At 43.2% G+C, this 24,912-nt stretch overlaps 1 protein-coding gene and 1 non-coding gene across 2 annotated transcripts; both read right to left on the bottom strand.

Moving 5' to 3' along the window:
• Positions 1-351: 351 nt before the first annotated feature.
• Positions 352-479, bottom strand: LOC139007934 (small nucleolar RNA SNORA11). Its single transcript, XR_011471059.1, has one exon. It is a non-coding gene; the product is annotated as a small nucleolar RNA SNORA11 (small nucleolar RNA).
• A 6,229-nt stretch (positions 480-6,708) lies between these two features.
• LOC139006925 (KRR1 small subunit processome component homolog) lies at positions 6,709-23,795 on the bottom strand. Its single transcript, XM_070409764.1, has 10 exons — positions 23,545-23,795; positions 18,944-19,116; positions 17,266-17,400; positions 16,914-17,039; positions 16,735-16,818; positions 15,410-15,466; positions 12,913-13,083; positions 10,391-10,468; positions 10,191-10,284; positions 6,709-9,184 (listed from the first exon to the last, which is right to left on the bottom strand). Exons 1-10 carry the CDS (start codon positions 23,627-23,629, stop codon positions 9,042-9,044), a joined length of 1,146 nt encoding a protein of 381 aa, XP_070265865.1. The 5' UTR covers positions 23,630-23,795; the 3' UTR covers positions 6,709-9,041.
• Positions 23,796-24,912: the final 1,117 nt, after the last annotated feature.

Below are 24,912 nucleotides of genomic sequence, written 5' to 3' on the forward strand. Positions count from 1 at the left end.
AGTATTTACCATATGCCAAGAACAGTACCAAGGGCTGAAATGCAATTTGACTGAGCATTTTTCCTTAGAGAAGCTCCACATCAAATGAAAACAATAAAACATGGTGTGAAGTGCCTGACATCCTGGGAGAAAATGATCGGATGGCTGTTGGTTAAGTCCATGTTCAAAGAAAAAAGGAGATCTGGGCTTGGCTGGCGTGACTCAGTGGTTGAGCATTGACCTATGAACCAGGAGGTCAGGGTTAGATTCCTGGTCAGGGCACATGCCCGGGTTGTGGGCTTGATCCCCAGTGTAGGGCATGGAGGCAGCCAATCAATGATTCTCTCTTATTTTTTTTTTTTTTTTTTTTTTATGTATAGGGCGTAATGTCACAGGAAGGCCATAGTATTCTGCCACTGTGAGGAGTAAGCCCAAGTTGCTGTTGGATGTGTTGTACACAGAGAAGCCATTCTTCAGGCGCTCTGCTCTCTCCACACCCAAGATTCTCTCTTATTATTGATGTTTCTCTCTCCCTGTCTCCCTTCCTCTCTGAAATCAAAAAAAAAAAAATATATATTTAAAACAATTAAAAAAAAGAAAAAGTGAATCTGGTGGCTGAGGGAAGATGGCAGCAGGAAACATAGAAGCAGGTCACTCAGGTACAAGATTTTAGAATAAATACTATGCAGCAATGAAACATATATTTTGGAAAAAATAATAGGGATGGCATAATTGCTAATGTAAAGTGAAAAACAGACTAGAAATATAGGGTAATCCCATTTTTAAAAAAACTATGAATTTAGATGGCATTAGAGGTATGTTGAGTTGTAATCTTCCAATTAAAAATATTGTCCTGTTGGTATGATCAGGAGGATTTTGTAATTATGTTTTGGTTATACTAATACTAGAGGCCCGGTGCATGGATTCATGCACCCGTGGGGTCCCTCTGCCTGGCCTGTGCCCTCTTGCAATCCAGGACCTCTCAGAGGATGTTGGATAGCTGGTTTTGGCCTGATCCCTGCAGGCCCTATCCAGACAGGAGGGAGCCTGATCCTGTGCGTTGAGCATCTGTCCCCTGGTGGTCAGTGTGCATCACAGTGACCAGTAGACCGGTCATTTGGTCACAATATATATATATATATTATTTTTTTTTTCAAAGCAAGCACACAGTGTGGTGAGGTAGACAAGTTATTTCTAACACTTTCTTTTCCTATTTGTTGTGGTGGGACCCTGGGCATGACTCAGGTGCCCATAAAATAATCCCTGAAATACTGCACTCAACAACTGTCTAATGCTTTCTATGGTGAGAAATGCCAAGAAAATAACTTGCATTGGAATGTACCCCCATAAACATTAAATCTTACAGAACGTAATTTGATCTAAAAGCAAGCCTGAAAAGATGTGTCAGTTTTGTGTTAGCCTCTATTATTAACAGAACCATGAGTGAGCCCTGCATCACTCATGCCATTTCTCACTAAGCCACCAGGGGTCAGTGCGTGTCTGCTTGGAACAATTACACTGCATGGCCTCAAAGGTTTCTTTACTAGGTGGCTTTCTTTTTTTTTTTTTTTAAATATATTTTATTGATTTTTTACAGAGAGGAAGGGAGAGGGATAGAGAGTTAGAAACATCGATGAGAGAGAAGCATCCATCAGCTGCCTCCTGCATACCCTCTCCTGGGGATGTGCCCACAACGAAGGTACATGCCCTTGACCAGAATCGAACCGGGGACCCTTCAGTCCGCAGGCTGGCGCTCTATCCACTGAGCCAAACCGGTTAGGGCTAGGTGGCTTTCTCTATAACGTTTTCTGACATCATAAGATTTATTTTTTATATTTTTAATTTTTATTTATTGATTTGAGAGGGGGAGAGAGAAACATCAGTTTGTTGTTCCACTTATTGATGCTTGATTTTTATATATAACCTGATCCAGGATCAGACAGACCCCCAACCTTGGAGAACTGGGACGACTCTAACCAACTGAGCTATCCGGCAAGGGCAATGTAAGATTTCTTGAGGAAATATTTACTTGCTTTTCTTCATTTATTTCATTTGGAAGCTAATGAGAATCTACCACCAGTACCAAATATAGGTTGAACCAAAAATGTCCCCTGTGAGTAAAACAGACATGAAAAATAATGTGTTCAACCCTTGTCCTTGTCCATCTGTCTTTTTCACTATCTCTTCAGTCATGAATAATCTTCTGGGCAAAATAATATTGACCCTCTGTGTAACGAATTAGAGATAACTGTCCATCATGTGTCCACATCTTTGTGACAGCAATCTTTGAGTAGCAAGTGACCCACTCATAAGATTGTGAAAATGTCACTTGAAACTTGAAGAGACACAATGAATGACATGATGACCAGATCTTTGTGGAAGTCTGTCCAAGTGGGAGATCTTTTTTTAATATATTTTTATTGATTTCAGAGAGGAAGGGAGAGGAAGAGAGAGATAGAAACATCAATGAGAGAGAATTATTGATCGGCTGCCTCCTGCACGTCCTCTACTGGGGATCAAGCCCACAACCCGGGCATATGCCCCTGACTGGAATCAAACCTGGGACCCTTCAGTCTGCAGGCTGACGCTCTATCCACTGAGCCAAACAAGCCAGGGCAAGTTGGAGATCTTTTCAGCACAGCCAAGGTTGGGTCCATACTGTCTACTCTCTAAGCACTGAGTTTGCTTTGCCCTGGGAAATGTGAATTAATCCTTGATATCCTCAAAAAGCATGAGGGTCAGAAAAGGGAAAAGAGGTTATAATTGTTGTGGAAGAGAGATAAGGCTATGATTTTAATTACTTGGGACCCTGCCTATAGCAGGTCTCCTCTCTGTACGATAATTTCATCACCGCTCAGCCATCTGAGAGCAGAGTCCACACCTTGGTTCTGGAATATTTTAGGCCCCTAGAGCACCACCTGAGAGTGAAGACGTGACACATACCCCACAGGACACCTACTACATAAGGACACACTACCATGACTGGGAGATATAGCAGCTCTACCCAATACATAGACACAAACACAGGGAGGCTGTCAAAATAAGGAGAGAGAAACATGTCCCAAATGACTACCTACAATAATAAAAGAGAAACATGCAAATTAACCATCACTCCATCACTCCGCTACACCCACCAGCCAATCAGGATCGAATATGCAAATTAACCCAACTAAGATGGTGGCGGCCACCAAGCTGGAGTGAGCAGGAGGCTTGGATTGACCCTGGTGATGGAGGAAGCCAAGCTTCCTGCTTGCCCTGGCCGGACCTGGGCTCCGCTCAAGGCTACAAAGTTTCAATTATAGAAGATAAATAAATCCCAGATACCTGCTTCCGGCTGGCTGTGGCCTCCGCTCAAGGAGGGGCTGGGAGCCTGGGTTGCCAGGGATCCGCTCAAGGCTACAAAGTTTCAATTGGGTCGCTGGGGGGCGTGGCCAACCTGAAAACGGCCATCAGCCCCTCACCCAGGCTGGCCAGGCACCCCAGCAGGACCCCCACCCCCCGAAGGGGCTATGGGTAGCCTGAAAATGGCCCTCAGCCCCTCACCCAGACTGACCACACCCCCATGGGGTGAGGATCCCTGCTGGGGGGCTTGGCCAGCCTGAAAACAGCCATCAGCCCCTCACCCAGGCTGGCCAGGCACCCCAGTGGGACCCCCACCATGATCCAGGACACCCTTCAGGGCAAACCAGCTGGCCCCCACCCGTGCACCAGACCTCTATCCTATATAATGAAAGGGTAATATGCAAATTTACCCTAACAGCAGAACGACTGGGAATGACTGGTCACCATGACACACACTGACCACCAGGGGGCAGACGCTCAATGCAAAAGCTGCCCCCTGGTGGTCAGTACGCTCCCACAGGGGGAGCTCTGTTCAGCCACAAGGCAGGCTGCCAGTACAGAGGTGGCAGTGGGAGCCTCTCCCGCCTCCTCAGCAGCGCTAAGGATGTCCAACTGCAGCTTAGGCCTGCTCCCCACTGGCAAGTGGACATCCCCTAAGGGCTCCCAGGCTGCCAGAGGGATGTCTGACTGCCAGCTTAGGCCTGATCCCCAAGGAGTGGGCCTAAGCCAGCAGGTGGACATCCCCTGAGGGGTCCCAGACTGTGAGAGGGCACAGGCTGGGCTGAGGGACCCCCCGAGGGCACAAATTTTTGTGCGCCAGGCCTCTAGTCCTATATAATAAAAAGGTAATATGCAAATAGACCAAACGGCAGAACCACCGAACAACCAATCAAAGTGTAATATACTAATGATATGCTAAGGCTGCTCAACTGCTTGCTATGACGTGCACTGATCACCAGGGGGCAGATGCTCCAACTGGTAGGTTAGGTTGCTGCTGGGGTCTGGCCAATCGGGACTGAGAGAGATGGGCCAGACATGCCCTGAAGTCCTCCCGTGGTCCCTCCATGGCCCGATCGTACACTGGTGGGGTCCTTCAGCCTGGCCTGTGCCCTCTCACAATCTGGGACCCCTCAGATGATGTCAGAGAGCCTGTTTCAGCCCCATCCCGCAGGCCAATCCCCTTGGGAGGGCGCCAGACGCAGGGCTCATGGATGGTGAGTGCTGGTGTGGCAGCGCGAGCCTCTCCTGATTGGGACTGATTGGGTGCAAGCCCGCGGCAGGCACAGTGGGGCCGGGATGAGCAAGAATGGCAGGTAGGAGCTGCAAATGGCGTTGGACTGTGGGTTTTGGCCCTATCCCTGCAGGCCACCCAGAGGTACCCTACCCATGCATGAATTCGTGCACTAGGCCTCTAGTTTCCTCAATAATAAAATATAGATGAGAGGCCTCTTCACACATTTGGTGAAACAATTTAAAGAAAAACAAAAACAAAATATATGTATACTAGAGGCCCAGTGCACAAAAATTTGTGCACTGGAGGGGGTGGGTCCCTCAGCCCAGCTTGCCCCCTATCACATACTGGGAACCCTCAGGGGATGTCCTACTCCCTGCTCCCTGCTCCCCTTGGGGAGCGGGCCTAAGCCACAGTCTGGCCTCCCTTTTTGGGAGGCGACCAGGCTGGTCAGGGGAAGGCACCAGCCCCATCACCCCGCTGTTGCAGCTACTGCCAGTCACCGCAGCCACCAAGGTGTTTTCATCAACATGGACTCCAGTCCCTTTACCGTGAAAAAATGACAACTTTCTTTAGGCATTTTCAAGATGTGTCTTTCATAGGATATGACATTTATTATATTTTTTATCCTCACCTGAGGATATGTTTCCATTGATTTTTAGAGAATGTGGAAGAGAAAGTGAAAGACAGAGAGTAACATCAAACTGAGAGGAACACTTTGATTGGTTGCCTCCTGCATGAGCCCTGACCTGGGCCCAGGCCAGGGAGGAGCCTGCAACCTAGGTACATGCCCTTAGTCAGAATTGAACCCAGACCCAGCAGTGGGCAGGCCGAGGCATTATCCACTGAGCAAAACCAGCTAGGACAGGATATGACATTTCTTAACCCTCCAGCAGCGGACCTTCCTTTTTTTCTCCAGGAGTGTGGTAAAAAACCCTAGATCACCTATTTGGATTCTTATTACCCAAGTTACTAAGAATATTACCAGTGGCATACAGGGAGCTAAGCCAATAAGCAGTCAGAAAAGGTGTTTCCTCTGTAGTTCACACCAATTGCCGGCTTGGCCCCTGCCCAGGCCTAACGCCTCTGGCTGAGTCATTAGACCTGGGCAGGGGACCTCCAGCTCCCTCAATCGTTGGCTCAGCCCCTGCTCCCCATGATCGCTGGCTCTGCCCCTCTCCCCGCCATTGCCAGCTCCCTCCCTGCTCCCTGCAATCGGTGGCTCCACCCCTGCACAGGCCTAATGCCTCTGGCCAAGGCCTTAGGCCTGGGCAGGGGACCCCCAGCTCCCCACGATCTCCTGCTCCGCCCCTGCCTAGGCCTAACGCCTCTGGCGGAAGCATTAGGCATGGACAGGGGGCCCCCAGCTCCCCCCGATCACTGACTCTGCCCCTGCTCCCAGCGATGGCCAGTTCCACCCCTGCCCCGGCCTAATGCCTCTGGCCAAGGCATTAGGCCTGGGCAGGGGACCCCCAGCTGCCCACAATCGCTGACTCCACCCCTGCTCCCCGCGATTGCCGGCTCCGCACCTGCCCAGGCCTAATGCCTCTGACCAAGGCATTAGGCCTGGGCAGAGGACCCCCAGCTCCAACCATCGCCAGCTCTGCCCCTACCCAGACCTAATACCTCTGGCCAAGGTGTTAGGCCTGGGCAGGGGACCCCCAGCTCCCTAGGATCGCCAACTTCACCCCTGCTCTCGATGGCTGGCTCCACCCATGCCCAGGCCTAAAACCTCTGGCCAAGGCATTAGGCCTGGGCAGGGGACCCCCGGCCCCGCCTCGATCTCCCGCTCTGCCCCTGCCTAGGCCTAATGCCTCTGACCTAGGCGTTAGGCCTGGGCAGGGGAACCCCAGCTCCCATTGCCGGCTCCGCCCCTGCTTCCTGCGATCACTGGCCGGGGGCGGGCAAAGGCACCCGGTTCTCCGATCACCGGCCCTGCCTCCTGGCTCTTGGCTGCCTCCTCGGTTTCCGATCACTGGCAGCGGCAGGCGGCTTCTTCTGTCCTTCCCCTTTTACCTCCCAGCATTGCGCCTACAATTTAACTGCCATCTTTGTTGGCCTGGGCAGGTGCGGAGCCGGCAATCGCGGGGAGCAGGGGTGGAGTCAGCGATTGTGGGCAGCTGGGGGTCCCCTGCCCAGGCCTAACGCCTTGGCCAGAGGCATTAGGCCGATGGCAATTTAACTGCCATCTTTGTTGGCGATTAACTGCCATCTTAGTTGGCAGTTAATTTGCATATCGCCCTGATTAGCCAATGGGAAGGGTAGTGAAGTTACGGTTAATTATCATGTTTGTCTATTATTAGATAGGATATTTAGAATATGGACCTGGCATACAGTAGCACTCAATAAATATTTTCTACCATCCCCAAACTTGTCCTCCCAAATCTTGAGTTTATTCTTGGTGCTTTGGTAGGTTTTTTAATTGTTGCCATTGGTTAGTGTCTGTCTTTCCCACTAGACTCTAAATTCCAAGCAAGTAGAAATTATGCCTATTTAATTCACCTTTTAGCCAAGGTGCCTATTCTGGCTGGCAAATAAACATTAATAGAGTGCATGTTTCCTAAAAACCAAAATCAAAATAATAATAAAAAATCCCCTTCCTTTTAGTAACAATACAATAACAACAAGAAACTTGCTGGAGTTTTAGCTTTTGATACGGATCCAACTTCAAATGGTCTCTAATCTTATGGAATAAAGTTCAGAAAACTGAGGCTTGCAGTCCAATAATAGAAAACCCTGGGCTCTTAAGAGAGATAAAAGGAAAATACATGCTAACTTACATGGGGCATAAAGGTTAGAAGGAAAGATTTTATTCAACAGATTCTATTTATGAACAAATTATGGCAAATACTGGAGGAAAAAATTCCTTTGTGGTTTTCTAGATACTGTTGGTAGGCTCAATAAATACTGATGGGGGCCATTTCAGGACAGTTTTGCAAAATGTGCTTGGCATACTGGATGATTTTACCTAGTGCATGGATACACTTGTTTCAATATTCAAGTTGAGTATTTAAAAAATATATATGCAGAAAAAAATATAAGTAGCACATCATATTCTTTTTATAAAAAATTGATTCTGGAGAGAGAGTAAGGGAAAGGGAAAGAAAAACATTGATGTAAGAAAGAAACATCGATTGGTTGCTTCCTGCATGCACCTCAACTGGGGACCAAACCCACAACCTAGATATGTGCCCTGACCTGGAATCAAACCTGAGACCTTTCAGTGCATGGGATGATGCTCAAACAACCGAGCCACAGCGGCCAGGGTGCACATCACATTCTTAATTTCGCAGATATAATTGTCAAGAAAAGTTAAAAAGCTCAGATGGTGCAGCTCAGTGGTTGAGTGTTGACTTATGAACCAGGAGGTCACGGTTCGACTCCCTGTCAGGGCACACATGCCTGGGTTGCAGGCTCTATCCCCATAGGGGGCATGCAGGAGGCATGATTCTCTCTCATCATTGATGTTTCTATCTCTCTCTCCCTCTCCCTTCTTCTCTGAAATCAATAAAAATATATTAAAAAAACAACAACTGTGTTTTGTGTACTCACAACTGTAACCTATTTTTGCCCAACCCTGTATATAAAAACTAACCAATGGTGTCAAGATATTCGATTTGATGAATAATTACAATAGTCACATTCCCAAAATCTATATAAACAACCTAAAGAATTACTCTTAAAATCATGCTAGACCAAAACTGCCTGGAACAGATTAGGTGCAATGTATACTAAGACATATATACAACTCTCTAGTATAAAAATTTTCAAAAACCCATGGATAATATAATCTATACATAGAAAAGCCTAGTCCGTCTGACCAGTAGCTATGATGTGCACTGACCACCAGGGGGCAGATGCTCAATGCAGGAGCTGCCACCTGGTGGTCAGTGCACTCCCACAGCAGGAGCGCTGCTCAGCTGACTGATGGGCACCAGATGGTGAGCTCACGCGAGTCTCTCCCACGGACACTCCCCCTGCACCCTCTCTCCCATCCAGACTGGGACCAGGATTGGGAATGACTGGGTGAGAGCCTGTGGCCGCTTCTCCATCATGGGCATGCCGGTATCGCCCTAGGACGGGCGCGTGGAGACCACAGTGGAGCAGCAGTGAGCCTACTGAACAGCAGGGCTGGGATGAGCAGGAGCGATGTGGCTCCCGACCTGGGCTCAGGCTCCTCCCCAGCCGCCTGCCACTTCATGCACTACTACATCCCTTGGGGGATGTTGGACTGCCGGTTTCAGCCTGATCCCTGCAGGCCAGGCTGAGGGACCCCACCGGTACATGAATCCATGCACTGGGCCTCTAGTAATTTATATTTATAAAGAATAGCCATATATATAAACATTGTTATAAAGAACAAAACAAACTCAGAAAAAAGTAATCAGAGTATTACTTCCTACACATAAGGCAACTAATGCCCCAGTACTTCAAAGTCCTTTATAAAAGGAGATAGCTTAATAAGTTCTAGGTTCAGGGTTTTTCTGTATTACTTTTTTTTCTTCTTTTTCTTTTCATCTACTTCCATTTTAAGCTTAACTTCTTCAGCTGTGAGAGCTCCCAGTTTCTTATTCTTTGCTTTCTTAACCTTTTCCTTGATGGCAGCCACGTCAATTTTAGTTTCAGTAGAAGCTAGACAAATAAAAACACAATATGTTTAATTCTTTAGATTTTACCAAATAAAATATAAAGAATATGTATTTAGTACAATAATTTCAGAATATTTTTATAATTGGAAGGTCATGTTATAAAATATAAAACACCTGTCATATGCCTAAAGGAAAATTAGAAATTTCTTTAAGAGAGAAAAAAACAACAACTTTAAAAACACATTAGTGAAAGTATACGTGAAAATGGCATTATAGTTTAGCTATGTGAACCAATTACTGGATTCAACTACATTCCTCGCCTCCCCCCGCCCCCCAATCATACTTCAAGTTAGATTATTTTTACTTATATTCTTTTCCACATTTTGGAACTTTACAGCATTCATTAATATGCAACTTTTCCATCTTACTTGTTAAAATAATTTAGAATTATATTTCATGAAGAATATTATGTCATCCTTCCAACTTCCATAATTTTAATTAATTAATCATGAAGTTATAAGTCAAAATCATCTCTAATACCACATAAAAACAAAGCTTTCCCAATGTTAGTTCAATGAATGACTAGTATTATTTTGTTGGTGTCCTTTGGCTGAAGATAATGAAAAATCCATGGTAACAATAGAATCAAACGTAAGCTACAGATCACATGAGAGAAGAAAATCACAACCTCTGCTGAGCTGTTTTTGAAAGGCGTGACAGCAAAGCTCAGGGATCTCGAGGCTTTTATTTGTACAGAAGAGTCACTCTCTGGTTTATATCTTTCAAACAAAAGGTCCTTCCCAAGCACATCCAGAGCCAGGAGAGGACTATCAGTGTGGGTACTTACACAGGGAATAGCTGTTACCAAAGTACAATTGCCCCAGTCGTTTCCTGTCCCTGGGATTAGTGATTAATGACATGCTAAGTGAATTAACAGCAGATATGGTTATTTCCTTACTTAACACTCACATTTAGGTAAATTCACTAAGGGTTTACTTTTCAGATAACAGACTTTTACAACATACCAAGAATTGGAAAACAAGCTTTACCTTCCTTAGGTTTCAAAACTGGCTTTTCTTTAGGTGGAATGAAAGCTTTGTTTCTTTCCTCTTGTCTCTTACTGAGAGCTTCTGCTTGTTTAGCCTATGTTAGTAATAAAACATACATTAGTGAAACACAATTTATAGCTAATTAAGAATTCAAGTTTCTATGAACTTTGTTATTAATGTTGTGAGCTAAACAGTCTTACCTTTATTGCTTCCATTTTCTGTCGCTTCTTTTGACTAGCCTTCAGAAAGTATTCACCACTAGCCAATTCTTTATCAATCTGTTGAAATCAGTATTTACAATTACTTCAGAAATAATGTAGATGAAAGTCATTTTCTAAGGAAGAAATGTCACGAGGTAAAGACAGAGGCTCAAAAATCTATGATTAATTCATAAAGGGAATGACAAAAAAGAAGGAAACGTACTCTAAATTGAAGGAAATATGTCCACAAAAGCATGGAGGTAGGAAAGCAGGTGATGTGTTCAAGGAATACACAAGAGACTGCTTTAAGGAGGGTGGGAGGTCAATAATTCAGAAAAGTGTAATAGGAAACTGGAAAAATAGTTTGAGGAAGGTTGAAGAAACTTGAATGTCAGGTGAAGGAGGTGGGACATGTTTCCCTCTCAATCCTCACCAGATGACATGCAAATAGAGAGGAAAGTAATGGTAGGGGAGAGAGAGAGAGAGAGAGAGAGAGAGAGAGAGAGAGAGAGAGAGAGAGAGAGAGAGAGAGAAGAAATACGCTCCCCAACTGGAGATCAAACTCACAACTTGGGTATCGGCCCTGAGTGAGAATCGAACTGGCAACCTTTCTGTGCAGGGGACCACACTCAACCAACTCAAACACTCAGGCCAGGCCCGAGCAGCATTTTTTAAAGTACAGAAGAATAGAGAAGAGATAGAAACCTGGAATAAAGGGTAGTGGCATGCAAAATAAAAAGCAAGATTGTCAGAATTTGGTGACTAAAACACTAAGTAGAGAAAGCCACGGCTCATTCATTTACTATATAGTCAACATTGATAATTTATCTGCCTTGCATGTACACAGCATTATTATATCTAAGGCAATATTCTAAATTCTTTACAGATAAAAGTGCTTTACAACTACTAATTCATTTAATCCTCGTTAACAATTTTTTGAGATAGGTGTTATCATTATCTCCATTTAAGTAAATTTTTAGCAAATAAGTGGCAGAATAAATCAATTGAGACTGTTGAATCACTGTTTACAGGTGTAGGGGAAAAAGATACGACAATTACTAACTATAGGACAGGGCTATAAGAAGTACAGCAGGTGGCCCGGCTAGCGTGGCCAAGTGGTTGAGTGTTGACCTATGAATCAAGAGGTCATGGTTCGATTCCTGGTCAGGGCACATGCCCAGGTTGTGGGCGCAATTCCCAGTAGGGGACCTGCAGGAGGCAGCCAATGATTCTCTCATCACTGATGTTTCTATCTCTCTCTCTCCCTCTCCCTTTGTCTCTGAAATAAATAAAAATATTTTTTAAAAAGTTAAAAGAAAAAGAAAGAAGTACAGCAGGTGTTATGGAACATGGTTTAGTATCTGGATCACTCCACTTTCCCCCAACTATCAGTTTCTTTCTGGCTTCCCTTTCTTCCTTTCCCTGAGGAAACCTCATGATCCAGCACTTCCACTGGTTTTTCACCATGATGACCATCATCCTTTCTTCCCTCTGACCTTTCATTAAACCTTACCTGAAAAACTTCAAACACAAGGCTGTGGAGGAGGAAGACAGTACCCAGAAAGGGATAGGTTTACATGCTGAGCCTAAAGAACTAGCAGAAAGGGAAGAGTTTCCAAGCGAGGGAATAATGAAGCAAGAACCCTCAAGAGATAGGTGAAAAGAGAATTAAAAGAGCAGGTAAAGAAAGAATTGATACACATGGGAAAATGTAGGTGAGAAAAAAGGAAGTTGAGAGAGTTCTTGCCTAGTGGTCTCAAATATTTCAGTAAAATAAAATTAAATGACATCTACTAGGAGTGGGAGAGTGCCTAGAAAATTAAGAGGATTCACAGAACTACCAGACAATACTGAGGACCTATCTGAGGTTGGAAACATGCATTTAGAGTGGATATAATCCGAAGTTATGACTTCTTCCACCTATGTGTAGTAGCCACATTATGAAAAAGAAGTCATTTTAGGACTGGTCCAAGTTTAAGAGTTTTGCTGGGCAGGTGTGATGGAAGGAAAAAGGAGCATGAAAGAAAACAATGGGCAAAATGGAAAAGGACATTTCAGAAAGGATACCAGAAGACAGTTGACAAAATGAGAGTTACTCTAACTTAGAAAAAGGAGAGCTATTAGAGTAGAATTTAAGATTTCAAAACTGGAGCAGTCATATATCTTATGGTCATAGGAATGATGCTGAAGTAGAGTAGAGAGCATTTTGAGCTAAATTGTTGAATTTATTATCCATGGAACATTTACAGCGGCTCCAGAAACATGGGTAACACCAACCACCTTGATATAGTTTACACTCACAGTATGAAGCCCCCCACCCTATGAACTTTGCTCAAAATAAACCTATTTACACTTACCTTCAGTTTCTTATATCTCTACATAACTCAAACACAAACACATATTAACACAGCAATTCCACCTAAAATACCCTCAATAAAGTTTCTTACAAAATTGATAACAGTTTCTCCATCATGTAAAGAAATTCATGTTGCATGTAATGAAATTCAACACTTAATACTTACCTGACTTTCTGGTTGTGGTGGTGGGAATGGTGTATATTCTTTCTTAACAGTTTTTTTCTTTGGTTCCTTGCGTTTATTCACATTTTTGTGCTTGAACTGTGGCAAAAATCTTTCCCAACTTTGTGATCTTAATTCAGAATCTTTTGCCAATTCTCGTTTAATCATTAAGGTCTTTAGTCATGCAATATACAAACAAGGTAAAAATGTTAATTTCAGATGTCGTACATTTGTTAAATTAAGGCATCATAAATATTGTTCTTATACATAGATCTTAGACTCTTAGGTAGGATTAAACTAATTCCATAAAGAAAAGAATATGTAATCTTGATTTTTAACCAAGCATAAGAAAATTAGATTAAGAAATTTCAAAATTATTAAAATAAATTGAGATGAGACTAATTCAGCTTTTCAACCATTATTTCTTTAAACCTTAAAATGTAACTTAATAGCAGGGAGAATCCTTAATAATGTTCCCTGAAAGCAGGAAGCTTTCAGTAGCACATGAAATATCACAGGGGGAAAAGCAGACCTTCTCATGATCGGACAAAACCAATATTCTCACATTTCCACCACTCCATTTGAGTTTTATAGACACTGGAACACAGGAGGATGCAAACCAGGCATCAGATGCATAACTAGCTCTCTTTATCTTTAATGTCCCAATGTAACTGAAAACTGTTCTTTCATGTCAATCTAAAAAGAGACTTTTTTAAAAAATATATATATTTTATTGATTTTTACAGAGAGGAAGGGAGAGGGATAGAGAGCCAGAAACATCGATGAGAGAGAAACATCGATCAGTTGCCTCCTGCACACCTCCTACTGGGGATGTGCCCGCAACCAAGGTACATGCCCTTGACCGGAATCGAACCTGGGACCCTTCAGTCCGCAGGCTGACGCTCTATCCACTGAGCCAAACCGGTTAGGGCTAAAAAGAGACTTTTAAACTTAACTTCACCAAATTTAACTGGACTGCTCAACAAATACTCATCATAAATAAAATAGCTCATTATAGCATGGTTACATTTCCAAGAACTGTCTTGAACTTTGTGCACACAGGGATATAACATCTCTCTCAAAAGGCTAACATACAAAACAGATAAAGCAGAGCTATTTTGGGTAAGCTAAATAATTTGAGTATTAAGTCCTCTTCTCCCCCAAAGATTTTATTGCAATCTAAAATATCCGAGGCATTATTTAATAGAAAAAGGCAGAATTCTGAGAGCACTTCTTTAAATATAAAGATGGGCTCACAACCTAAGAAATAGGATTGATATAATATATGACAAATTCTGTGAAGCCTTTCTTGATTTAGATCTCTATAATACACAAGGGGCCTAGTGCATGAATTCATGCATCTTGAAGGGAACTGTGGACTGTGAGGCTGCCGTGGGCATAGGGGTGGGTCTCGGCCCCTCCTGCCACGGCCCCCAGTCCCCTGCCTGCAACCCTGCTCCCGCAGCCACCGCTGCTCCCACGGGCTGACGGCGCTGGCCCCACTTGCACTGGCTGACAGCATGGAGCGATTGGAGCCGGTGCCAGCAGCGGGTGCAAGCGGGGCCGGCGCCGTCAGTGGGTGCGTGCAGCGGGCTGCTGCCTCAATCGCCCCTCAGGAGCAGGGGGAGGTGGAGAAACCCTCAGGGGCAACTGGGGCCGGCAGCCGCTGCTTGCACCCGCTGACGGCACCGAGTGATTGGGACAGGCGCCGGGTGCTGGCAGCAGGTGTGAGCGGTGGCTCTGGCTGTGGGTGCGAGCGGGGGCCATTGCTGGCAGTGAGTGTGAACGGGGCCGACAGTGGGTGTGAGTGGCAGCTGCTGGCCCTAATCGCCCCTCAGGAGCAAGGGGAGGTGAAGCCCTAGGGGCGATCAGGGCTGGCAGCTGCTGCTCACATGTGGGTCAGCGCTGGGTGCCGGCAGTGGGTGCGAATGGTGGCTCCGGTGTTGGCAGTGGATGTGAGTGGGGCCAGCGTCAGTAGCAGGTGCGAGTGCCCTGCGGGACCACGGCATGTGGGAGCAAAGTATTTTCAGTAACCACCAGAGGCTCGCCCCAAAGATAGCAACAGGCACCCCACCTTGGTCTGGTGCCCCTGCTCACCTGCTCCACCATCCCACTGTGGCCAACGCCCGCCATGTTCCGTGCTCTGCCGCCTGCTGCCGACTCTTGCCATGTTCTGTGTGCCCCCTGGTGGTTAGCGCACGTCATAGCGACCGGTTGTTCTGCTGTTTAGTCTATTTGCATATTAGGGTTTTATATATATATATATATATATATATTAGTGTCCCTGTCAATACTGGACTCTACAGAGACCCAAGCTTTTAAGGAAGTAACTTGAGGATGGGGTAGAGTTGAGTGGGTTGAATTCCACCTCTAATTTACCCAAAATATCTCTACTTTATCTGTTTCGTCTATTCAACTTTTATAAAAATTTATTTCAAGAAAGTTTTCTGTAGCTAAAAGAAGTCTGGCAATCACTGTTACAGGAATATATAACACTCACTTTAATATTATAAATTGGATGAATATTCTTCATAGTATCTAGGACTACTTTTCGAACCTGAAATTTGCAAAGAAAAATGTATTAGTCATTTATAAATATCTTAATGAACCAGGTAGAAAGGAATTACTATATTGCAAAATATCCTACAAACCAGACAATGGCTGCCAAATTGAATAGTTCCTTCAATTGTTCTTAGTGGCTGCTAGATCTTTCATAATAGTTACCCCTGGGTACAGTGACATTACTCATTTGTACTGTGAAAACGTGACATATTGAACACGTGTAACACTCTGCAACTGTGATTTAGGGGGGGAGATGGATTCAGAGTCAGAAAATGTGGGCTCAAATAATGGGACTGCCACTTTATTTGGGAAAGACACTTAATTTTCCTGTTCCAGCTTTCTCATTTGCCATGTGGAAATGAAGATACCTCAAGGGTCTGTGGTAAGAACTGAATACCATATTTACACTTTATAGAATTACAAAGTATTCAATATATTTTAGTTATTATTTCCCCATGAGAAAAAGGTAGATCATTTCTAAGAATGAGGTCCAAGAAAGTTCTATTAAAGGCCCTGGAAGGGAAGAAGCAAGACTTCACAGCCAGATCCAGATAACAGTATAAAAGGGAGTCAATTGGAACAGTATCTGCTCAACAGATTTCCTCATAACAAGTTAAAATAAATGTTCATGAAAACATTATAATAAATCCAAACAAAAGAAATGTATCATAAAGGAAAATTTGAGTTTTATCTCGACTGACTATATGTTTCTGCAAATAACAACATCTGTTCAATTCCCTAATATCTGAGCACATGTAACTACATCATGTTTCTCATATGTGCTACAGACTAAGAGCTTAAATATCCATTTAAAATTTGGTTTCAGAGAGGAAGGGAGAGGGAGAGAGAAATAAACATCAATGATAAGAATCATTGATTGGCTGCCTCCTGCACACCCCCCATTGAGGGGGATCGAGCCCGCAACCTGGGCATGTGCCCCCGGCCGGAATCGAACCTGGGACCCTTTGGTCCGCAGGCCGACGCTCTATCCACTGAGTCAAACCGGCCGGGACCCATTTAAAATTTGTAGTGGAAGGAGCGATGGTGTGAAGACCTAATTGAGATGTGTGTAACTGTCAAAGGACACTAATATGTTAGTGTCCAGGAGCGATGACTCCCTCAAAATTCCATGAAGTACAAAGTATTTACTAATGGAAAATCAAACAAAGCACACCCTAAAACAATACAATAATCATAAAACAATATATTATAACCACATTATTTAATTTGTTCTCTGTTGAAAATTAAGATTTTAAGTCTCACCTCTTTTAAGCCACTAAAAGGTCCAATGGCTGAAACCGTGTTTCCCTGAACCATAATGTAACAGTTTGTTAAGAGTTCCAATGCCTACATCAAAGAACAGTAAGTTGAAATTCAGTTGAAATACACTGAAAAACTAATGACAAAAACAGATACTCAAGTTTTCTACTGGTAAAAAGTACCTTTAATGTAGATCCTTTGGGACCAATAAGCCGTTGTCTTCTTTTTACAAACCTTTCTTTATTTCTTACTAAAGAACCTATTTTAATGATGTCGCATGCAATATCATCCTGAAGAATTCGTACTGCCTTTTTAAAACATAAAGAAAATATTCTTTACAAATACATTTCTTTTCAAAGTCTACACTGATATCTAAGCAGAATAATGAAAACTCTACAGAGGGAGGGTGGGAGAGAGTAAGGGACACAGAGAGGGAGGGAGGGAAGGAAAGAGGGAAGAACGGGTGGGTATATACAGTGCTGTGTTATCTCTAATGGCACAAATAAAGCAGAATCTCTGTAACTGTAAGTTTACCTGTTCAAATGAAACACTTCTTGCTAGTAGTTTTATTAGGTCTCTGGCCCTAATGATGATGTATGGATCAAAAGTCTTCTTTGTTGTACAAACAGTCATGCTGCCCTCGATCAGGTCCAGGGTTGCATTAACATGCTACAAAAAGGAAAGAGCAAACAAGCAGCTGCCTAAAAATGAGTTCAGTTTTAGATACTTACATAACCTATCCTAATCTAACCATTAATTACTATGAATTAATCTCTCTCTAAAATTCTATCAACTCTCTCCTTGAAGAAGCTGGGTAGTTAATATAAAGAATGCTTGATTACTTTCATACTTCAAAGAATATAGAAACTCAGGCAATTGAAACCATTTATACATACTGGGGTTTAGAATACTTTGTACTTACTGGAATAAAGATAATCCCTAGTTTAAAAAATATGTATCAATCCAAATGAGGCCATACTTATACTCACATGCTATTTTCTAACATATGAGCATATTTTGAAGAATATGTAAACATAGCGAGTGATGAACTATTCAACATAAGGCTGGGTCTGTATGAGTTTATGAGAGAGAGAGAGACAGACAGACAGACAGACAGACACACCAATCTCAGATGTAGACAGCTATGAAACATTGCTTGCAGTTTGCCGAGTCACTCTCATACTAAATGGGCACAAATGAGTCCAGAGCAGTCCGTCAGTTTGAGAAATATATTTCATGTCACAACCTAGTACACATACATATCCTATACAATAAAAGCCTAATATGCTAAGTGTCTGGTTGACTGATCAACCAATCAAAGTGTAATATGCTAGTGATATGCTAAGGTTGCTCAACTGCTCGCTATGATGTGCACTGACCATCAAGGGGCAGACACTCCAACTGGTAGGTTAGCTTGCTGCTGGGGTCTGGCCAATCAGGACTGAGCAAGATGGGCCAGACACGCCCTGGAGCCCTCCCGCGGTCCCTCCCTGGCTGGCCAACCTCCTGTGTCCCTCAGCCTGGCCTGTGCCCTCTTGCAATCTGGGACCCCTCGGGGGATGTTGGAGAGCCAGTTTCTGCCCGATCCTGCAGGCCAGGCTGAGGGACCCTACTGGTGCACAAATTCGTGCACTGGGCCTCTAGTATACACATAAAATGAATCAAAAGCTTCATAAAATCATCCTTACCACATGTGACACATTCATATTTTAAAGACTCCTTATATCCACTAAATTGACTTCTGGATCTACTAATGGATTTCAACCCATGTTTGAAAAACAAAAACAAATACACCACTCTAGGGGCATGGCAGCAGCAACAAATAGGCAAAAGATGGCACAACCACATCTCTCATTTAAAACGAAAATTAAGCAATTAGACAGAAACATGCCCAGCTCAAACTGTGCAGGTTTGTTACAACCACCACAGTACAGAACAGGCATTCTGAAACTTGGAGTTCACAGATGAGTTTCAGATAGGCCATCAAATCCTTACAATTTTAAAGGAATGTGTATTTTTCAGTAATCTATTATTCATAAAATTAAAAACACATGTATTACAAGAATAAAGCTTACGTAGGCTGTTTAAAATACCAAAGGAACCAAATTAGTCAATTATGCTGGCACCTTAAAAAAATTCACCAGCACACATACATTTACTTAAAAGTCAAGGTATAAGCAAAATCTCAAAGAAATATATAAAATATGCATACATGTTCATTCAAGGCTTTTTGAACCAACGGCCAGCACTCTTTCAAGTAAGCTTCTCTATATTTTGGGAACAAAGTTGCAAAACTGCTTTCCTCCAGGAGTCCTCTGGGATTGTCCTCTTTGGAAAAAGCTGGTTCCTTCCAACCGTCAGGAACAGTGAGGAGTTCTGATTCATCTACAGGAAAAAAAACAAAACAAAACACACATCAGATTTTAGCCCACTTTTGGACATTTATATGCATAGTAGGGTCCCTAGGTGTGCCCGGCAATCAAAGCCGATGGGGGCCATCCTTTGTTCCATGCCGTCCCCTGGTGGTCAGCACACATCATAGTGAGCGATCGAACTCCCGAGGGGACACTTTGCATTTTAGCCTTTTATATATATAGATAAGCAACCTTTCAAATTTTACTGAAGTGAAGTCTAAGTATGTGTATATATGTATATACTATATTTGCATATGTGTGTATGTACATAAAATTTTTAAAAGTTGATACTCTGATGTACACTTTCAGTTAATAATTACTGGTATAGGGTTTCCAAAGAGTTTTCATGAGCCTTATTTCTGTATACCCTTCATGATAACCATGAAAGGCAGGAAGAACCAGCATAATTTTTCCCATTTCATAAAAGACATTCAGACCAAAAAGATTAGTGACTTGCTTAAGGGGACATAAAGGTCTCCTTTCTTCAAAACAAAATGCCTCTGAAGGGCCATAAATTATCTCCCATAGCATTTATTTAAAACTCTTGGTCCTGGATTTTAGTAACTTATTAAATCCAACAGCTATAACTTATATTAGTACTATTCAAAGGTATGATACATAGGCCTGCAGCAGGAGCATAAGCTGCAAGTGTGTTAGAAATGTAATTCTTGCCCTAGCCGGTTTGGCTCGGTGGATAGAGTGTTGGGCTGTGGACTGAAGGGTCCCAGGTTCGATTCCGGCCAAGGGAACATATCCAGGTTGCGGGCTCAATCCCCAGTGGGGGGCGTGCAAAAGGCAGCCAATCAATGATTCTCTCTCATCATTGATGTTTCTATCTCTCCCTCTTCCTTCCTCTCTGAAATCAATAAAAATATATTTAAAAAAAGAGAAAGAAATGTAATTCTTGGCCTCCACCCCAAACCTACTGAATCTGAAGATCTGGGCTGAGGCACAAGAATCTTTGTTTTAACAATCTTATCAGGAGATTCTTCTGCAGAAGCAGGTCTTGATAAACCATGTTATCCACCCCAGTGAGGTACACCTGCTTTCTGCTTCTTATACTTTGCTGTTTCTGGATGAAATCGCAGAGAACTAGCTAATCTTCATATATTGTTCACTTCCCAATATCCTTAATAAAAGCTTGAAATGAACAATTGTCATTATTTAAAATGCACATCTGACCAAGTCCTTCCCAATTTAAACACTTCAATGGCAATGAATTTAAAAAATGGCAAAAAAAATAACATAGAAGTTTCACAACAGAGGAAGTAAATACAAATAGCCTTGAAACACGTGAAAAGATGTGCAACCTCATTAGTAATAAGACAAGTTCAAAATAAAAACCAATTGATACCATTTCATACTTACAAGATGACAGAAATTCATAATTCAGATAATACCAAAGTGTTAGTTACTGTGGATATAGAGCTAAGAGAACTCTCATCCTCTGCTAGAAGTATAAACTGGCACAAACCCTTTGGGAAAGAATTAGCATTGTTACAGGATTCCAGGAGAGGAGGAATGGGGAAACTGAGACAGAGAGTCTCAGTTTTACAAGACCAAATAGTATGGGCAATTTGCAGCCAGCTTTTATTTTTTTTTAATATATTTTATTGATTTTTTGCAGAGAGGAAGGGAGAGGGATAGAGAGCCAGAAACATTGATGAGAGAGAAACATCGATCAGCTGCCTCCTGCACACTCCCTACTGGGGATGTGCCCGCAACCAAGGTACATGCCCTTGACCGGAATCGAACCTGGGACCCTTGAGTCCGTAGGCCAATGCTCTATCCACTGAGCCAAACCAGGTAGGGCTGCAGCCAGCTTTTAAATAACAAGCCATTATCTTCTCTAGCCAAGGACACTTGAAAGCAAATGGTTAAAAACCTCCCTAATGGGAATGCAGAAAGGGAGGGGAAAAGGGACAGGAAAAGGGGGCAATGTTACTCCCTAGGCAGAAAAGCCAGCAGTCTCTAGGTCAGGGGTCCTCAAACTACGGCCCGCGGGCCACATGCAAATACAAATATTGTATTTTTTCCCGTTTTGTTTTTTTACTTCAAAATAAGATATGTGCAGTGTGCATAGGAATTTGTTCATAGGTTTTTTTTTTAAACTATAGTCCGGCCCTCCAACGGTCTGAGGGACAGTGAACTGGCCCTCTGTTTAAAAAGTTTGAGGACCCCTGGTCTAGGTTATAAAATTGCCAGGGGCTTCTCATGAATTCTGGGAAGGCCACAACAAAGTAAAAAGGGACCTTGAAAATTAATCTGTACCAACAGATTCAGCAAAGGAGTTTTGAGCCCTAGCCGGTTTGGCTCAGTGGATAGAGCAATCGGCCCGCAGACTGCAGGCTACCAGGCCCCATTCAGGTCAAGGGCACACACTTCAGTTGCAGGCTCAATCCCCAGCCCTGGTCAGGGTGCACGCGGGAGGCAATCAATCGATGTGTCTCTCTCTACTTCTCTTCCACTCTCTCTAAATATCAATGGGAAAATATCCTTGCATGAGGATTAAAAAAAAGAAGAAAGGCATCTTTAGCAACTACAAGTTGAAACTAGTACCAAATGACTGACTAGAAGAACCTATACAGTGAGGGAAAAAAAAAATTTTGAAACCTATAGACGGAAGGGTATATCAGCCTGAGACCCCCACCCAATTTGCTTTTCAGATTAGCTGCCCATCTGCACTTCTTAAGCCAGATGTATAGGTTTGCTTGCTTTGCTTCTTTATCAAAGGTGCATGTTTTAATAAGTTGGCTTTTCACAATGCAGTCAAGGTCCCTCGTACACATTCATTTATAAGAGAAGACAAGGATGGAGGCTGTTCCCAGTGGGAGCTGTCCGGGAACACCTCTCTGGTGCTGGTGAGATGTGCCTCTAACAGCACCACCTGCACAGACTCTACACTTCAGGGATTCCAATCCCGTGTACACAACCTAGAGAAACTCTTGGACATGTAAAGCTAGAGATGTGTACCAACATGTCTACAGCAGCACTGTTCATAACAGCACAAAATGGGAACAATGCAAATGTCTATCAATGGGAGAATGAAAATATAAATTATTATTATTTTAAAAAATATTTTCTTATTGATTTCAGAGAGGAAGGGAGAGGGAGGGATAGAAACATCAATCTATTGATAAGAGAGAATCACTGATAGGCTGCCTCCTGCAAAGCCCCCTACTGAGGATTGAGCCTGCAATCCAGGCATGTGCCCTTGACTAGAATCGAACCAGGGACCCTTCAGTCTATAGGTTGACGCTCTATCCACTGAGCAAACCAGCTAGGGCGAAATATAAATGAGCGTATATTCATACAAGTGAACATCATAGCAGGAGGGAAACATACAGCTTCAAGTATTGTCCTGATTAAATAACAAAAACAAAGTTAAGCCTAAGATGCAGGACACAGAACCATGCCCACAGTCCTCTCTCATTCACATAAAATTAAAATGTAGGCAACAGTACACCGCTTTGTGCATAGTTGGTAAAGACTATCAAGAAAAAGCACAGAATGATTAACACGATTTAGAACAGTTACTTCATGTCTCAAAGAAAAAGTATGTGTTCTGAGAGGAGCTTGCAGGGGGCTTTTCGGGTTTCACAACGTTTTGTTCTGCCCAATGGTCTGAGCGCTCCTTTCTCACGTGTTGGCTTTAAGCTGTACATGCACCATACTCCACTATGTACACTCATAATAAAAAAACAACAACACCGTTTATACCTTTCTATAATGCCTTCAGAATGAGAGTTCAAGGTTTTTAACACTTCCCATAAGAATGGCTTCTGAGTCCTGGTCTATTTCTCTAGCCTCTCTTCCTGGCATTCATACTGACGAAAATGGATAATACCAGAATAAAACAAGACGGCAATTTAAAAGCAGGGCAGCCTAAAGGAGAGGAGCCGTGTCGTCTAATATTTTAACAATCTGATAACAATAATAAATGATGCAAATAATAAATAATGCAAAATTTCTTGAGGAGCTCACACACTAGCATTCAGGCATGCCAGACATCTCCTCCTCATCACTGTCTCACCCCTTATTACCAGCGTCCACTCAAGTAAATAATAACCTCCTCCTCCTCCTGCATCCATCATTCTGTCAGCGACTTCCGCCCAGCGCCCCAAGTCAAGGGCTCTGCGACGCCCTCCAAAATGTCTTAATAATCATCACTTTACGGAAAACGAAGTCCGCAACACCTTCGCTCTGGGAGCCTTTAGCAGAAGCGATTATTAGGAACACGTGACCGACACCACATCTGCCAGACGGTTCCGCAGGCCCGGCCAATACCCCTAAAAAGCAGCTCTTACAGGGACTCAACTTCAGAGAACAGACCCGAGGCGGCGTCACACGATCGCAACTGAGCCTCCACACCCGGGCTTCGGTGCTCACACCACCTTACCTCGGTTCTCCTGCTTCTGCTTCTGGTTACGAAATTCACTCTTTCCAGCCGCCGGGGCTGGCCCGTTCGCTTGGGAGGTCGCCATGTTCGAAACGCTCCCGTTACTTCCGGAAATGGAACGGTTCTTTAATCCTTCCGACTAAGGTCCCTGTACTCAAAAGGGGTTCCGCAGAACCCAGACTAGGAGATCTGCGCAGTCTCTGTGCGCGCCTACGCTAGAACCCGCGGATTTGTGTCAACTACAGCGTTTTTTTCACGTAGTTCCGGGCTTCTTCCCAGGATGCAGTGCAACCACGGACTGCATGCTGGGAATTGTAGTTTAGTTCTGTAGGCAAGTTAGAGACGGGTCTTGTCTGTAATTTTCCCATGGCCTCAGAGTCTAACCTGGTCTGACCCACACTAGGGTTTGGCCGGAGAGTGCAACCTATCACTACAGTCACTCCTTTGGTAAATGTTTATGTGATAGTCAAATATGTGGTAGACGTTGGGAGAAGTAACTAACGTGAGAAATATGGTTCTCAATGGCAGGAGGTGACAGTAATAGCTACCATTTACTGTGAGATTCCTTTGTGCAAGGTACGTTGTGTGTATTGTTTCTAATCCTTAAACCCAAAGTTATACATTGAGAAAACCAAAGTTTAAAAAAACCCCACAAGATTTATGATTTTTTTGGAAGATTAGTTTGCAAAGTTCTTGTTTCGGATGGTGATTTCTAGGGTCTTGGTATTTCTCTTTCTAAGCCAGAAGGATAGCAATTAAGCATTACTTCTGAAGTATTTCACTTAGCCTAAGACTTCCCAAAATGACTAACTCCAGGCCATCCCAACACTGAATATTAGATGATTTCATGGTGTGAGGTTCACCACTACTACAAATCTTCACACTTCTAAGAATCTTAAAGTTCTTAGACTCGCTAAAGATAACTTGTTTTTATGATTGTTTTTATTTGCTTGCTATTTAAAAATTTTTTCTGCAGAATAGAAGAAGTTTGATAGGTTGAATTCCTCACATCATTGAAATGGGAAACAATTATCTGAAATCTACCCTTGTGTATCTTCTAGAAAGGATTCTGATGAGGTACACGTAGAAGAGAGACGGTTACTTAGGGATAGAAGATCCCAAAATTACATTAAGATTTTTGCTGTTAGCCTATGTGTCTTATAAATGACAGGCAATGATTTCATCCCTATATTCTTATAATCTGCTAAAAAAAATTGACAAATCCCTGTAACAGAACAAATAACAGGTGAAAGTTATAAAATGAGAAGCAATCCTTCAATATTCCCAGAAGACCTCGGAAGCAGGTTTTTATTACCCTTATTTAAGGAACTCAGTGGACTTAAATAATAGTGAGTTAGACTTCAAGTC

The sequence above is a fragment of the Myotis yumanensis genome, unplaced genomic scaffold, assembly GCF_028538775.1.
Source record: "Myotis yumanensis isolate MYYU_CA2020_CCGP unplaced genomic scaffold, mMyoYum1.0.hap1 SCAF_3, whole genome shotgun sequence".
NCBI classification, from domain to species: Eukaryota; Metazoa; Chordata; class Mammalia; order Chiroptera; family Vespertilionidae; genus Myotis; species Myotis yumanensis.